At 39.2% G+C, this 18404-nt stretch overlaps 1 protein-coding gene across 1 annotated transcript in view; it reads right to left on the reverse strand.

Annotated features, from left to right (window-relative positions):
- Positions 1 to 17412: 17412 nt before the first annotated feature.
- LOC126473877 (lanC-like protein 2) overlaps positions 17413 to 18404 on the reverse strand; it is a 145539-nt gene continuing 144547 nt past the window's right edge. Inside the window, exon 9 of the mRNA XM_050101214.1 lies at positions 17413 to 17956. Coding sequence (XP_049957171.1) covers positions 17880 to 17956 — 77 coding nt within the window. The 3' untranslated portion in view covers positions 17413 to 17879. The remainder of the gene's footprint in view (positions 17957 to 18404) is intronic.

The raw sequence follows: 18404 nt of genomic DNA on the forward strand, positions 1-18404 counted from the left end.
TGCATTCCATACCCATTTGGTTCACTGTTTCAATAATGGTAGAAGACATGGATCATTCATTGGTTGGCTCTTTATAAATTGCCTATAGAATTCAGCCAAATCTAGGAATGAATGTAACTGTTTCACATTTTGTGGCTTAAGGCAATCCTTTACTGCTCTTATTCATTCAGGATCTGGTTTTACCCTTCATCTCATCCAAAATGAGACTCGGCTAACTTTATAGCCATGCCATTTTCCTGTAAGTTTTTCAGTGTCTTTCTCAACAGGATGCAACGATTCTTCCAGGACTTAGATATTATTGATACATCATCCACATAAATTATCAACTCTTGCACTAGATAATCCCCTATGCTTTATCTAGTGCACATATGAAAATTGTCACAGAAATATTGAACCTGAAAGGAAGTACCCTCTATTGAATGACTTCCCTTCTAATAAGAAAGCTGTATAAGGTCTTGAATCTTTATGTAACTGGACCTTCCAATAACAAGCAGTCAAATCCATGAGCTAAATAATTTCACTTTTTCGAATTTCCCTAACAATTCTTTGATTCTCACTGGGTGTCCCTTTCAGTCTCTATATGTTCGTTAAATGCCCTGGCACTCAACATCAGGCATAATCCTCCAGCTGGTTGTCTGACAACGAACAACAGAATGCTGTATGCACTCTGACTGCATTCTACAATGCTGTTTGCTATCATCTTGTGAATAACTCCTTGGACTGCTGACCATAGGTTCATAGGGATAGGATATGGTTTGCAAAAGAACAGTGTGTTATCTTTTACTTTAATCTTACATACATACTCCTCTATTATGCATGGTTCATCAGAGAACACCTCTTTATATTCAAATAAAATACCATTTAATTCCTCTTTCTGATCCCTCATTACAATATTAAACTCTCAAGATTTTGCCAATATTTGTTCCAGTAATTCATTTACTTCTTCTGTTGTAGTACCTTCCATCACTACCTTAGGGGTGGATACTAAATAAATATTATGTACCTGTACCTCTTGTGAAATTATTAAATAATGTTTTAAATGGAAATTGAAGGTGGAGACTGGAAGGAAAGGAAAGGGAGGGGATCACTCCTGTCAGCTGCATTGAGACATTATGCAGAATCTGCAGTGATTAGTGAAAATGTGTACTGGATCAGGATTTTAACCCAGGATCTTCTGCTTACTAGGCAGGTGCATTAACCACTGTGCCATTTGGGACACAGTGTTATCACATCTGTGCAGACTATCTTGGCACACCTCGCACCCAGTTAATATTTTCGTCAAGGACCATCTATCCTCAGTCCCTGTCCATTTCCTCCATGTTCACTCTCTGAGATTCCCACAGGAGCTCAGATGTATTTGTGGATCTGCACTGAAGAAGGTGGATCCATTGCCCAGCTAGGCTAATCAAATTACATGAATGCGAGGGGTCTGTTCTTTCAGAAATGCCTGAAAGAAAAAGACACCACACATAATCTGCAGCTGTTATACATTATATGAAACTGAAGACGAAGAGGGGAAGAAAGGAAAGGAAAGGGATGGCTAGTGTATGGAGGTGGCCTATATGGGCTACAAGTTTTTTGTGGTCACCATTACTTACCTCTAATGACTGAAACATCCTGGCAGATTAAAACTGTGTGCCGGACCGAGACTCGAACTCAAGACCTTTGCCTTTCGCTCACAATATATATATTCCTCTGTTATTTAGCTCTGTCTGTCTTCTATGAGCCTTCTTATGCAGTAACTTTTGCGATGAGCAGATATCTCCATCACAGGAAATTGAAGTGCCCATGGTCTCTGCCTTGCAGATACATAGTGACCACTTTGTTCTCATGACATGCATAAAGGAAACAAAATTTCCTACATAATATGCAGCCCACAACAAACACTTATTTACTAAAATAACAAAAATGCTTGTTCAAGGTCACGAACATCCTTCGTCAGTTAGAGAGACAGAAGGAATAACACATCACTTTCCCAAAGTGATATGTTACCCCTCAAGTATCAGATTGATTATATAATGATAAGACAGAGATCTCAAAACTAGATTTTAAACTGCAAGACATTTCCAGGGGCTGGTGTGGCTTCTGAACATAATTTATTGTTTATCAGCTGCAGATTAAAATTGAAAAAAATGAACAAAGGTAGGAAATTAAGGATATGGTACTTGGGTAAATTGAAAGAATCAGAGGTTGTTGAGAGTTTCAGAGATAATACTAGGCAACGGTTGGCTAGGACAGGGAAAAGGAATACAGTAGAAGACGATGGGTAGCTTCAAGAGATGAAATAGTGAAGGGAGCAGAGCATCAAACAGGTGAAAAGACAAGGCCTAGTAGAAATCCTTGGATAACACAGGACAAGGTGATGTGAAGTGAATACAGACCACTAAAAAATGAGATTGACAGAAAATGCAAACTGGCTAAGCATGAGTGACTACAGGACAAATACAAGTCTGTAGAAACATGCATGACTAGTGAAAAGATAGATGCTCCCTAAAGGAAAATTTGAGCCCTTTGGAGAAAAAGAGAAGCAGCTGTAAGAATGTCAAGAACTCAGATGAAAATCCAGTAATATGTGCGGAAGGGAAAGATGGAAGGAAAATGTAGAGAATCTGTATAAGGGAAATAAACTCACAGGCAACATCATAAGAAAGAAAAGAAGCAGGAGAAGATAAGATGGGAGGTATGATACTGTGAGAAGAATTTGAAAGAGCAGTAGTTGACTTAACAAGAATCAAGACTCAGGGAGTAGCTGACATTCCCTCAAAATTATTGAGTTCCTTGAGAGAGCCAGCCAAGACAAAACTTTTCCATATGGTGTGCAAGATATCTGATACAAGGGAAACACCCCAACTTCTCAGGGAGAATGTTATGATTCGAAATTCCCAAGAAGATAGGTGCTGATAGGTGTGAGTACTACTGATCATCAATTTAAAAAGGCATGGTTACAAAACATGAAGTGTTTGCAGCAGAATGAAAAAACTGGTAGAAGCCAATCTCAAAATCCAGTAAATTCAAGATACTCATTCAAAATATAGCAAAATATTTCTTTAAAAACATAATTACGAATACAACTCTTTTATGTAATTAATCAGTTTTAAAATCAACCCTCAGCCCAGTTAACCAGGGCAAAAACTTGCTTCAACTTTGCATTAAAACACTTAAATTTGCCACAACTAGACTCATGAGTTGCTCTTTTGTTCGGACTGCAAAGAATTTAATTGCTCGCTTGTGAGCTGTGGAAATGGTGTAGCAAAGCAAGCTGGGACCAATTTCCATTTTGTTTTGTCATTTGCGTCCTTAAATGATATTTTTTTGCTTTCTTAATTATCATTAGTGTTCATGAGAGATGAGTCATAAAAATAAAGCTGTCATTCTGTAATTCCGAATATAAGACCATGCCCAACTTTTCTACATTTTTAGTCATAATAATTCCCTAATTAATTTCAACCACTTCAAGTAACTAGTTTTGCTAAAGCTCAGTTCAGTTAATTAACAGTAATTATTTCCTATTCGAGTCACATTGGTGGCTTGTAAACAGATGTAATTACTATATTGCTGATAAAGTTAGGAAAATAACATGTAGAAATACTTACAGTGTTAATGTAGCTAATTTCAAAACCTAGTACGAACATCGGCACATAATTAGGTTCTGGGTAATTAACACTTTTATGCATGGTATTGTTTATTTAGATATTTTTGCGGTTTCCTTCATCAAGAAGGCTTATTTCAGTCAAAACTCTTATTCAAATAGTATTCTAATTGTAAATTATCAAATTTATGTATTTAACAATGTGAAACTTTAATCCCATTTTTGCAAATCGACATAAGCACTGGGCCTGAAACCATTTTGAAGTCAGTCTGCTCAGAGATTTCGAGAGTGGAACCCATGCCAGTCAGAACTGTAATAATTTAACAATGCAATGATGTGTTGTTACGGATAAGAAGACAGACAGTGAAGTGGGACAGTTAACAATGATTAGTGGTTAACTATAAAATGAAAGTGCCATAAGTACCATTCATTGGAGTGAGACTGTTGTGGGTTGGTTATGTTATACTGCACAGTGACTATTGCTGTATATTAGAAGGTGCCGTATGCGAATACCTGGTAAATGAATTTACGAGGGTAATCCCAAAAGTAAGGCCTATTATTTTTTTATAAGTACATAGACCTGTTTATTTCTACAATGATTTACATCAGTTTACAGCTGTCAACGCATTTTTGTAGATGCTGTGGCAGTTTTTGTATACCCATGTCATACCAGCTTGCCACCATGCTGTTCAGAAAGTTATGAACCTCTTCTTTCACCTCATTGTCGGAGCTGAATTGCTGAGACCACAATTAACGCTGACAGGTACTGTGAGACTCTGAAAAAACTCAAACAGGCAATTCAGAGCTGGAGAAGAGAAATGTTGAGCAAGGGTGTACACATTCTCCATGACAACGCTCGCTCACACATTGCTCAGCAAACCATTGCTCTGACTTGGCGCCCAGTAACTATCACATTGTAATGCACCTCTTTCTCCGGGGGATAAATATTAATTATTATCAGTAGTAGTATATTAAGCTACAAATTATCATTTTAAACCTGTGTGGTCTCCCTGGTGTGCCTAGTCGACCACCAGTCCCTGTCACGCTGTTCACTCTAACAACAGAGTACATACAGAGTTGAAGACATGGAGAAAGATAGGTATCATCAGAATTTGAATTTAGAGTAACACAACTTTCTTACCTTTATTGGTCGTTGTTGCACGCTCGTCGTCCAGTGATGAACCTCACCATCTGCTGTTTGTTAAATCAATTTGAGGTCCAGGGTGTGTATTTAGCTGTGTAAGAACTGACACATAGTTAAACTTCCAACTTTTATTTTATAAATGCTGATCATAAGGATGTTCAATGATTTTCAATGTAACAGCTATTCCAATACATCATTTCGTTCCCTCTATCCTTGCCCTTCTCAAATCATGCGTATTACAAAACATCTCAATACCAACTGCCCATTGTCTCTACACCTGCCAACAACCGGCTCCTGTTCACAGAGCTTACAAACTGTGCAGTACTGCCAGACTTGGTTGTATATCGATATTTTACACATCACACGTATACATATATGAAAAACATAGCCAAGAACCATGGACCTTGCCGTTGGTGGGGAGGCTTGCGTGCCTCAGCGATACAGATAGCTGTACCATAGGTGCAACCACAAAGGAGGGGTATCTGTTGAGAGGCCAGACAAATGTGTGGTTCCTGAAGAGGGGCAGCAGCCTTTTCAGTAGTTGCAGGGGCAACAGTCTGGATGATTGACTGATCTGGCCTTGTAACACTAACCAAAACAGCCTTGCTGGGCTGGTACTGCGAACGGCTGAAAGCAAGGGGAAACTACGGCTATAATTTTTCCCGAGGGCATGCAGCTTTACTGTATGGTTAAATGATGAAGGCGTCCTCTTGGATAAAATATTCCAGAGGTAAAATAGTCCCCCATTCGGATCTCCGGGTGGGGACTACTCAAGAGGACGTCGTTATCAGGAGAAAGAAAACTGGAGTTCTACAGATCGGAGCGTGGAATGTCAGATCCCTTAATCGGGCAGGTAGGTTAGAAAATTTAAAAAGGGTAATGGATAGGTTAAAGTTAGATATAGTGGGAATTAGTGAAGTTCGGTGGCAAGAGGAACAAGACTCCTGGTCAGGTGAATACAGGGTTATAAATACAAAATCAAATGGGGGTAATGCAGGAGTAGGTTTAATAATGAATTAAAAAATAGGTGTGTGTGTAAGCTACTACAAACAGCATAGTGAATGCATTATTATGGCCAAGACAGACACGAAGCCCACACCTACTACAGTAGTACAAGTTTATATGCCAACTAGCTCTGCAGATGACGAAGTAATTAAAAAAAATGTATGATGAAATAAAAGAAATTATTCAGATAGTGAAGGGAGATGAAAATTTAATAGTCATGGGTGACTGGAATTCAGTAGTGGGAATAGGGAGAGAAGGAAACATAGTAGGTGAATATGGATTGGGGCTAAGAAATGAAAGAGGAAGCCGCCTGATAGAATTTTGCACAGAGCACAACTTAACCATAGCTAACACTTGGTTCAAGAATCATAAAAGAAGGTTGTATACATGAAAGAAGCCTGGAGATACGGACAGGTTTCAGATAGATTACATAATGGTAAGACAGAGACTTAGGAACCAGGTTCTAAATTGTAAGACATTTCCAGGGGCAGATGTGGACTCTGATCACAATCTATTGGTTATGAACTGTAGATTAAAACTGAAGAAACTGCAAAAAGGTGGGAATTTAAGGAGATGGGACCTGGATAAAGTGAAAAAATCAGAGGTTGTACAGAGTTTCAAGGAGAGCATAAGGGAATAATTGACAGGAATGGGGGAAAGAAATACAGTAGAAGAAGAATGGGTAGCTCTGAGGGATGAAGTAGTGAAGGCAGCAGAGGACCTAGTAGGCAAAAAGATGAGGGCTAGTAGAAATCCTTGGGTAACAGAAGAAATACTGAATTTAATTGATGAAAGGAGAAAATATAAAAATGCAGTAAATGAAGCAGGCAGAAAGGAATACAAACGTCTCAAAAATGAGATCGACAGGAAGTGCAAAATGGCTAAGCAGGGATGGCTAGAGGACAAATGTAAGATAGATACTGCCTACAGGAAAATTAAAGAGACCTTTGGAGAACAGGGAACCACTTGTATGAATATCAAGAGCTCAGATGGAAACCCAGTTCTAAGCAAAGAAGGGAAAGCAGAAAGGTGGAGGGAGTATACAGAGGGCCTATACAAGGGCAATGTGCTTGAGGACAATGTTATGGAAATGGAAGAGGATGTAGATGAAGATGAAATGGGAGATACGATACTGCGTGAAGAGTTTGACAGAGCACTGAAAGACCTGAGTCGAAACAAGGCCCCGGGAGTAGACAACATTCCATTAGAACTACTGACGGCCTTGGGAGAGCCAGTCCTGACAAAACTCTACCATCTGGTGAGCAAGATGAATGAGACAGGCGAAATACCCTCAGACTTCAAGAAGAATATAATAATTCCGATCCCAAAGAAAGCAGGTGCTGACAGATGTGAAAATTACCGAACAATCAGTTTAATAAGTCACGGATACAAAATACTAATGCGTATTCTCTACAGACGAATGGAAAAACTGGTAGAAGCTGACCTCGGGGAAGATCAGTTTGGATTCCGTAGAAATGTTGGAACACGTGAGGCAACACTGACCCTATGACTTATCTTAGAAGCTAGATTAAGGAAAGGCAAACCTACGTATCTACCATTTGTAGACTTAGAGAAATCTTTTGACAATGTTGACTGGAATACTCTATTTCAAATTCTAAAGGTGGCAGGGGTAAAATACAGGGAGCGAAAGGCTATTTACAATTTGTACAGAAACCAGATGGCAGTTATAAGAGTCGAGGGGCACGAGAGGGAAGCAGTGGTTGGAAAGGGAGTGAGACAAGGTTGTAGCCTATCCCCGATGTTATTCAATCTGTATATTGAGCAAGCAGTGAAGGAAACAAAAGAAAAATTTGCAGTAGGTATTAAAATCCATAGAGAATAAATAAAAACTTTGGGGTTCGCCGATGACATTGTAATTCTGTCAGAGACAGCAAAGGACTTGGAAGAGCTGTTGAACGGAATGGACAGTGTCATGAAAGGAGGGTATAAGATGAACATCAACAAAAGCAAAATGAGGATAATGGAATGTAGTCGAATTAAATCAGGTGATGCTGAGGGAATTAGATTAGGAAATGAGACACTTAAAATAGTAAAGGAGTTTTGCTATTTGGGGAGCAAAATAACTGATGATGGTCGAAGTAGAGAGGATATAAAATATAGACTGGCAATGGCAAGGAAAGCGTTTCTGAAGAAGAGAAATTTGCTAACAGCGAGTATTGATTTAAGTGTCAGGAAGTCGTTTCTGAAAATATTTGTATGGAGCGTAGCCATGTATGGAAGTGAAACATGGACGATAACTAGCTTGGACAAGAAGAGAATAGAAGCTTTCGAAATGTGGTGCTACAGAAGAATGCTGAAGACTAGATGGGTAGATCATATAACTAATGAGGAGGTATTGAATAGGATTGGGGAGAAGAGAAGTTTGTGGCACAACTTAACTAGAAGAAGGGATTGGTTGGTAGGACATGTTCTGAGGTATCAAGGGACCACCAATTTAGTATTGGAGGGCAGCGTGGAGGGTAAAAATCGTAGAGGGAGGCCAAGAGATGAATACACTAACAGATTCAGAAGGATGTAGGTTGTAGTAGGTACTGGGAGATGAAGAAGTTTGCACAGGATAGAGTAGCATGGAGAGCTGCATCAAACCAGTCTCAGGACTGAAGACCACAACAACAACAACAACAACAACAGTATGAAAAATGAAAAGTGTTTATAATATAATTCTGTGGCAATATACCTCATTATTGTCGTCATATTAACAGTTTTGTAACAAAATAATAATATTTCACTTTATGCTTACGTAGTTAAAGTTCACTTGCTCCTTCAAGTTGATTGACGGCACCGCACACCTCGCCAGCCAGTGGTATCGGTAGTTTCAGTAGCCTGTTACATTACAACATGTTCCCTAGGTTAAAAGAACATTTGGTCGGAAAGCGATTCAGCTCCGATGATGAGGTGAAAGAAGAGGTTCATAACTTTCTGAACAGCATGGCGGCGAGCTGGTATGACATGGGTATACAAAAACTGTCATAGCATCTACAAAAATGCATCGACAGAAATGGTGATTATGTCAAAAAATAGCTAAATGTTAGAGCTGTAAACTGATGTAAACCATTGTAGAAATAAACAGCTCTATGTACTTATAAAAAAATAGGAGACCTTACTTTTGGGATTACCCTCATAATTATGTAATTAAGACACAGATTGGCAATAACTAATTCAGTGGGATGCGGTTCTGACGTTCATGGAAATACAACCTGTGAAACCAAATGTGTGTATCGACCACATTACTGGATGTAGACAGTGTGCTGTACCTACCCATACTTACTGCCAATTTTTCACCGTGATCGTTTCCCCTGAGGAACTACAAGCTGATTTATGGCCAGGTATGTCACAAAGTGCTCAATAGACATTTGAATAATCGTACTTTGTAGTGGTGTCTGGTTTTCAATACAGACACTATGTGATCAAAAGTATCCAGACACCTGGCTCTAAATGACTTACAAGTTTGTGGCGCCCTCCATCAGTAATGCTGGAATTCAATATGGTGTTGGCCCACTCTTAGCCTTGATGACAGCTTCCACTCTCACAGGCATATGTTCAGTCAGGTGTTGGAAGGTTTCTTGGGAAATGACAACCCATCCTTCATGGAGTGCTGCATTGAGGAGAGGTATCGATGTTCGTCGGTGAGGCCTGGCACGAAATCAGCATTCTAAAACATCCCAAAGGTGTTCTATAGGATTCAGGTCAGGACTCTGTGCAGGCCAAACCATTACAGGGATGTGTTTGTCGTGTAACCACTCCGCCACAGGCCGTGCATTACGAACAGGTGTTTGTTTGTGTTGAAAGATGCAATCGCCATCCCTGAATTGCTCTTCAACAGTGGGAAGCAAGAAGGTGCTTAAAACATCAATGTAGGCCTGTTCTGTGACAGTGCCATGCAAAACAACAAGGGGTGCAAGCCCCCTCCATGAAAAAACACGACCACACCACAACACTACTGCCTCCGAATTTTACTGTTGGCACTACACACACACTGGCAGATAACAATCACCAGGTATTTGCCATACGCACACCCTGCCATCGGATCACCACATTGTGTATTGTGATTTATCACTCCACACAATGTTTTTCCACTGTTCAGTCATCCAATGTTTATGCTCCTTACACCAAGAGTGGTGTCATTTGGCATTTACCGGTATGATGTGTGGCTTATGAGCAGCTGCTTGACCATGAAATCCAAGTTTTCTCATCTCCCACCTAACTGTCACAGTACTTGCAGTGGATCCTGATGCAGTTTGGAATTCCTGTGTGATTGTCTGGATAGATGTCTGCCTATTACACATTATGGCGCTCTTCAGCTGTCGGCGGTCTCTGTCAGTCAACAGACGAGGTCGGCCTATGCGCTTTTGTGCTGTACATATCCTTTCAATGTTTCCACTTCACTATCACCACAGAAACAGTGGACCTAGGAATGTTAGGAGTGTGGAACTTTTGTGTACAGACATATGACACAAGTGACACCCAATCACCTGACCATGTCTGAAGTCTGTGAGTTCCACGGAGCACCCCAATCTGCCCTCTCACGATGTCTAAAACTACTGAGATCGCTGATATGGAGTACCTGGCAGTAAGCAGCAGCACACTGCACCTAATATGAAAAACATGTTTTTGGGGGTGTCCAGGTACTTTTGATCACATAGTGTATAGTGTATATGTTACTTCATGAGCAGTTGTCTTCTGTGGAATGAAGTGGCTCACCTAGTTTTCCACTGAGGCTGGGAATTGCATTTGTTCTGTACTCCTCATTCACCAATCTTGTGCCCTCATGGTGGATACTGTCCGGCATCTTCAAGTCAAGCAGGTTTGTAAACCATACAGCTGTAGTCTAGGTGGGACAGAATAAACACTTTATAAAACTACAACATGCAGGACCTATCTGTGGCAAGATCCTACCACTGAGACGTTTAATGCTCTAAGTGTCCTTGCCACAATATCTTTGTGGTGTGACAACCAAATAAAAAATCAAACACAATAACCTCATCAACTTGTTAAAGTCAAGAACAGTGACCCCCCAAAGAAGCTGTGGTAAAATAAACAACAATTAAAATTACATAGTATTTTTTTTAGGAAAGTTAAAACCAGTAGCTTTTGCCAAGTCTCTGAAGAGTTACCTGCAAGTGACATTCTGTAGCTGTCAGGTTGGAGGATTTGAAAATTATACCAAAACCATTACACCTAACAAGCAAAGGGCTGAATGCTTTACTGCAGATGACGAGCTTTTTATTGCAGTATACACAAGGATATTCTTGAAACATTTCTCTGAGGGACACAATTCTCATCTACATATTTATCTGGAAAGCAGAAAAACAGCATAAAAATTGTTCAACTAGAAGAGAATTTATAAATGTTGGCAGCCACCCAATGGTGGAAATATCTATGTATTGCTATCTCCAACTGGGTCAGATTGTCAAGTGTTGTAACCCTATAAAGTGAGCACACAAAATCAAACAGCAAGCAATACAAGTGCTGCCATGGCTGACCTGGAGAGGTCACCTTGCACATGGACAGACAGTGTAGCAAGTGCTGTGCTGTGTGCACAACAGCCCAATATAAGCCCAGCACACCAGGTCCTCGGCCCCACTTATGTTTACTTTCTTATCTATGAGACTGTATATTGATGTGCTCTATAGTTATGAGACCTTGTACTGTTCCATACTTCGTTCTGTGTTATTGTGGATCTCTTCATGTGGAAGTTTATAATACCTGGTTGGTGTTACTTCTGATATTGTGTCTGTACAACATTACAACATACCTGGTGACGAGTGTGGTATTCTACTCCTTATGTTTCTTTCTTTTTTGTTCAATATACAGCCAACATGTCAGTGAAAGTAGTTCTTCATTTTTTTTGTTGAACTACAGCGAGCTCTTACTGATGGGGTTCCACTGTCACTGATGTAACCCCCACTGTTTCCTTGATATGTCATTCTGCGTAAGATTGGAAAGCATATGAAAAATGACTTTGGCTGCATATCAGACTTTTGAAATTGCAGACCGCAACTTGTATAAGGCTTTATTTTTGTCATGGATTCCTCCTCATTTCTGTCATCTTTTGTATCAGGTAGCTACTCTACGCAAACCAGCTCGTCTCTCTTTTGATGAAATATGTCAATTGCTCTCTAATTATCATTGCAAACTTACTTACGTTATTGCTGCTTGGGTCAAGTTCACCCGTTGGCTGCAGTAGTCATACAGAGTTTGGGCATCAGAACTTCATGTACTTAGCCATTGTTGCCAGTTTGTTACTGAGGCCCACTGGGGCTCGTATACTGATTTCATAGGTCGTGAACATGCTTTACAATGGGGAAATTCCTCTCTCATAGATGTCCTGAACATTGCTCCATCTTTTGAAGTATCTAGGGCAGCAGGAAATCAGACAGAAGCATGGTGTGAAGTAGCTGTCATTGCTTGCTCTCCTCCTCGGCTGCCATTGATTTGCTCACAGGGACGTCATGGCTGTGGAACCGTTGTCTCCTCACCACATGGGGCATTGCAGTGCTAAACAGCAGCAGTCAGCATCACAATATCAGCTGTGTGCTCCTCTTCTGTGGTGCCCTTAGTGTTTTGTTTAACATGAGTGGCCCATGTGCCCAAAGCAATGGGTGATGTGTGTGTGTGTGGGGGGAGGGGAGGGGGGGCGATGGACATATTGTATCTCTGTGCAACTCTCAAACTCGTTCACGAGACATGAAGATGAATGTGGACACTGTTTTCCAAGTGATGGCAGCCCCAAACAAACTGTATATTGAAGTACATGTGATGGACAAGATGTTAAAAATGTAAGTGGACGTGGTTGCAGCAGTGACTTTGTTAAATTCTCAAACCCATGTGGAGTATTTCAGATCGCTGACATTGTCCCCTGTCTCAAATTAATTGGTGATTTACAACAAAAAACAAATGCCCATTTTGGAACAGTTTTCTAATTCCATATTGTACAAAGCAGTTGTTTGACCTTTCTAGTAGAGGATGATACTAACACTAAAAACTTGTCTGGGTTAGATGGCTTAAAAAGTTTTGGGTTCTCTATTTCTGACGAAGTGCATCTGGTATCAGAACAAGTTCCATACCAACAACTGGATGTGCTCTGCTCAGAATACTCCTCCCTGTTTTTGGATGGTTTAGGGTGTGCTACAGATTTCAATGTTAACATCACAATGAAACCAAGAGCACACCCCTCTTTTCTTTTGTGCCTGCCCAGCCCCTATAGCTTTACAGGAGCAAGTCAAATGAGAACAAGATCGATTAAGTCTTTGGGTGTTATCATGCCTGTCTCCTTTAGTGAATGGTCTACTCTCTTGGTAATTGTCAAAAAAAACTAATAGCAACCTTTGGCTCTGTGGTGATTTTAAAGTGTAAAAGTGTAAATTCACAGTTTATTTTTGATATCTATCCCTCATCCTGTCCAGATGAACTCTTAGCATGACTTTCTGGGATCAGAAGCCTATCTACAATTGCCTCTGGATGATAATTCCAAATGTGTCCTCATAGTGAATACCTCCTTTGGTTATATCAATACCAACACTTGACATTTGGCATGGCTAGCACATCTGCCATTTTCCAACAATTTTTGGAGCAACTCGGAGCCTCCATGTCGGGGGTACATTAACTGTCTGGATGATACTGTGGTCTCAGGTTCTGCAACAGATGAACATCTGTGGAACCTTCATGCCTTGTTTGTGGTGCTACAGTCTGACAGTTTTAAATATAACTTGACAAATCAAAATTTTTTCAGTGTTCTATTGTCTATATTGGTTTTGAAGACCCACATGCTGACTTCCAGCATTTATGCCAACATGTCGATGCAATTAAAGTTTTTCCATGTTCACCAATGTCAAAGAGATGCAAGCCTTTCTCAAAAAGATTGCATTCTACCCTAAATTTCTTCCTGGTAGAGACAGATTGGCCCAGCCAATTCATGCTCTTTTACATAAAAATGTCCATTTCCACTGGTTGCCCCCGTGCAAGTGTTTCTTTACTGTATTAAGGTCAAAATAACACTCGGCATGTTGTCTGGTTACCTTCCAGCCAGGTCAACACCTTGTTCTGGCCACAGATGCCTCTCAGTACGGCCTTGGGGCTATTCCCAAACACAAATATGTGGACAGTTCTGAATGCCCTACTGTGTGCACTTCCGAAATTCTGAATCAGATACAACAGTGTTACTCTCAGATAGAGAAAGAAGCCTTGCTATTGTGTACATGCCAAAAAATCATGTTTACCTACACAGTTCTAAGTTTAATTTTGATTACTGATCATAATCCTCTGGTTTTGCTTTTCAGTCCTTTAGTATCTTCACCAGACAAAACAGCAAATTGCCTGCAACACTGGGTTCTGTTTTCAACATGCTATAGCGACAAGATTCATTTCCAACGCACAGCACAACATGCTAATGTGGATGCTCTTTCTTGATTTCTGAGTGGCCCTGGTCCAACATTTGATCAGGGTGAACTGTTGTATTTCCATTTAGACATTGAAGCCCAAAACACTGTGGATGGTTTTCTCAACACCAGTTCTCGGATTTCAGCAACTTTCCCGATTGATCCTGTCTTACATCAGGTTGTTCAATTTGTCCACCACAGCTGGCCGGATAAACCACTGAGCCAAGTGTTGGATCCTTTGCATAATTATTATGCTCGCCACCAACACCTCTCAGTTCTTGATTGGAGTATATTCATTCTGATTTTGCTGGTCTGCTTCTTAATTCCTCTTGGCTTGTAGTAGCTAATGCTTTCCAAAATTTTTCTTATGTGACTTGTTGCACATCAACATCCATGCTGGTGTTGGTCATTACACTGTGACCAACTCTGTCCATACATGACTGACTGTGCACCAGAGAGCCCTGCTTACCTATGAGATTGTACATTGATGTGTTCTACAGTTATGAGACTTTATACTGTTTTTATTTCATTTAGTGTTATTGTGGATCTCTTCATACGGAAGCAAAATAAAACCTGGTTGGTGTTACTTTCAATATCGCGTCTGTACAACATTACAATATCGAGAGTTGAATGTTACTTTCTGAACTATGACAGGAAAGATAATTTGAAACGAAAAAGTCAAGTAAATACAGGCTCTAAAACACATACCTTGACAGCTACGAACAATTCTTGATCTTCAGTACTGTGAAATAAATCTCTTCTACTGCAAGCTCTTTGCTTTCCGTGGTTTGGGAAGTGGTAGTATGGACCTATTGTGTCTCACTGTTTAGAGGCACAAAACGCGTGGGTGTTTTCAGCTCATTACTAAATGCAAATAAGTAGGAGGCCGAGATGATAGGAGCTGAAGGAGTCCAGGTTGCAATAATATGCGGTATGGCACACTGTTAGAGAGAAGGATTATTATTCAAGAAACACATAGTACAATGAAATTACTTACCTTCAGTAGTTTGTAGGACTGCAGCTGCCACTATAAACTGACAATCTCGTAACATGGAATACCATGAACTAATACAACATATTCTCAGGGACTAAGCCTGATGGGCCCTCCTCAAAGAATCAATGCAAACATTACAGAACTGGTTGAGGGCTGATTATGAAAGTGCGTCTGCCTAGATTGAAATCTAGCGAAGTGAATGAGGCATAATCCAGTTCTGTCGAGCTACACAGCCTGCTAGAGTGTGTTGTGCTCAGCAGATGACAGGCTGCCAACCTTGTGTTGGCGCGGCGTTGTAGTAGTATCTGTGGCAATGATACTACAGCACCAAAACAAGAAAAATATGTCCAGCAAACATGGGCTCTAAAATGTATACCTTACAAGTTATAAGCACTTATTCATTAGATGAGTTGGGTTTAAAAGCAGCAAACATTAACAAGTGCTCATAGCTCTTAACGTATGCATTTTAGAGCCCATGTTTACTTTACTTTTTTGTTTCGAGTGGTCATTCCTGTCTTATCCCTGAACATTGACCATCACTTCTGAAACATCCTGTATAGTAGTGGCAGAAGTGAAAGACTTCTCCTGTCTGGGAAGCAATGAAGATATCAGGAGTAGATTGCCACAAATGTGGAAAGTTTACCTCAATGAAAGAGCTCTGTTGGTATCACATTTTGACATGGAACTGAAAAAGAGTTGGTGAATCCCATTAGATGAATATAGTGAAAGTATTTGTTATAGTTCACATAACTAAGACTATTCAGGAATGCAGCTATCCAATTAATAATACTGTTATGCCTGGCATCTTTCATATGTCATAATTCATATATATAAGAAAGGTTAAAAATCCACCTCTCAAGTTAATATAATCTACAGCTTAGCAACAAGATCAGTTTCCTAACAGAAGCTACTGACTCTAAACTCTTCTGAAAGTTAAACTTTACAGGATTTGAGTGGTACATGTACATTTGACTCTATGCAAATCCAGCTATAGGGCAACAGGTCAACATGACAATAAATCCATTATTCAACTATATATTTTGTCACCAATTCACTAGGCACAATTTTGCCTATCATATAAAATTCCTTCTGTGTGCCAACGAATGTAAGATTAATCTGGAATCTGGTAGCTAGGAGCATTTTAGATCAACAATTTAAGTGAGCTAAGTTTCAAACAATCTCTGCTTCCAAAATCATGCTTTTATTTATACAGACGAATTACTTGATCTCCAGAAAGGTAATCGTGTCAAGGACAAAATGCATGTACGTGATACGGGACTTCTGTTGGGTGAAGCTTGTTACAAACTGATATGGCTGGTGCCGTCTGCTGCAATTTCAGATGCTTGTTTTTCTAATGACCTCCAATCAACAGATGCCCCATAAGTCAATTCTGCTGTCAATTTGATAGAGAATATAAGCATACTGCCACACCCAGTAGCCTGGTATTTCCACCTAAATTGCTTTTCAGCATCACAAAATTTCACATATGTCTTTGTGATAATCAAAAGAAGAGTGTTGAAGTCTTATCAACCACGTCACATTGTTAGAAGATACAATGTCCAGTTTCATGTCATCACCTTGCATTTGGATATTTGTACAATTGAACAGTGCCAAATAAATGATTTTGATCTGTTAATTTGACTTCACATATGACCTAGAGGTACTAAGATACTGTTTCTTCACTGAATGTATCTCACAAAGATGTTATTAACACTTACTTTGATTTAATTTAACTTCCATCCACCAGAAAAGCTATGGCACTTCTATAAACTGCAAAGTAGTCATTTCTTTTTCTTTTTACATTACTGTCAAAAGACTGGTGACATGTCTTTGCAAATAAAAATACTTGTTGCAATAGCATCAACTAAAAGAAAATAGAGACAGGAAAACATACAAAAACCAGGAAATAATGAATGTATATTTAAAACTCTTCAATAAACTTCCAGCATCTGCTCGGTCACTGACCAGTAATATTTTCAAATGTAAAGTTTATGACTGGTTACTCAAACACCCATTTTATAAGATTACAGAATATTTTGAAATAATCATTGACATTAGTAAATAAGAATATTCCTAAAAGAAAAGGAATTAAATTGTAAAAACTTTACTGTAAAGTTATTGTTAATTGTATATTTAATGTTCAGGCCTATTCCGCTGTAAGTGGTCAATGGTGAATAAACTGAATACTGAATACTGAAATGGAACAAATGGAACTGAAAACCAAATCAATATTTGAAGTAGTTTCTAAATGCTCTTATGCAGATCAATAAATGAATACATGTAAGGTTTTTAACTACAGTATTTATTGTATCTGTAATAATGAATTATCTTACACCAGCAGCTCTAACAGTACGTATGTGAAATAATGTGATATAATAAATGTAATATAGACAACAATTACACTTACTGAGAATGATTCACATTTTAAATTTAATGAAGCTTGCACATACAATTGAGACATTTCATCTTTAAGCAGAATATATTTCCTTTTCCACCTTTGGCACATAATCAAGCTTTTCTAACAGCAGCTCAAGATAATTAGCATATGAATACAAAACCATATGCAGGTAGTTACACAGTAACAACATTCAGTTTTTCAGTCTATGCAATTTCAACACATTTAATTAAGCTTTATGTTAAATTTTAAAACACAAATAGAGGACACTGTATGCAGACAGTTATTTTAATTTGAAATTTGTTATCTTGTCTACTGCACCAAAGTAGCAGATAACCCTTCTCTAAATATGATTACAGAGTGTACCCTGGAAATGCAGCTACGTATGGATGCAGAATGTCTACAAGGAAATATATGGTACCAGCAAGACCTGTGGAAAAAGAAAAAAAAAGCTGTCATTTTACCACGAGAAACATCAGTTCTGTCAAATGAGGTGGTTTTTCGCACTGGGGGGATTTTGGACAGTATGTTTTATTTGCTCTATCCCATTGCATAGCAATGAACTGCTGCTAATTTTCATTTTCACCAATTACTTTAAGCACAAGACTGTATTTCCCATATTACGTGACTTACTTGGGATTGAATGTGTACCAAAGTAAGTATCTGATGAACAGTTTCATTGTTGAAAGTTCATGCAGTATCATCAGGTGGAAACTTTCTATTGTTGCAACCAGTGGAAAAATATTATAATTGCAGTTGTCAACGAGATCAGTAACCTAGGGAATTGAGACAATTGCTGTACAAGTTTGTCAAGTTTTTCATAAAGTTATAAAATAATGATGTTTTTACACAATTGTATACTGTTGTGTGGGGATTTC

The sequence above is a fragment of the Schistocerca serialis genome, chromosome 4 (genome assembly GCF_023864345.2).
Source record: "Schistocerca serialis cubense isolate TAMUIC-IGC-003099 chromosome 4, iqSchSeri2.2, whole genome shotgun sequence".
Lineage (NCBI taxonomy): Eukaryota > Metazoa > Arthropoda > Insecta > Orthoptera > Acrididae > Schistocerca > Schistocerca serialis.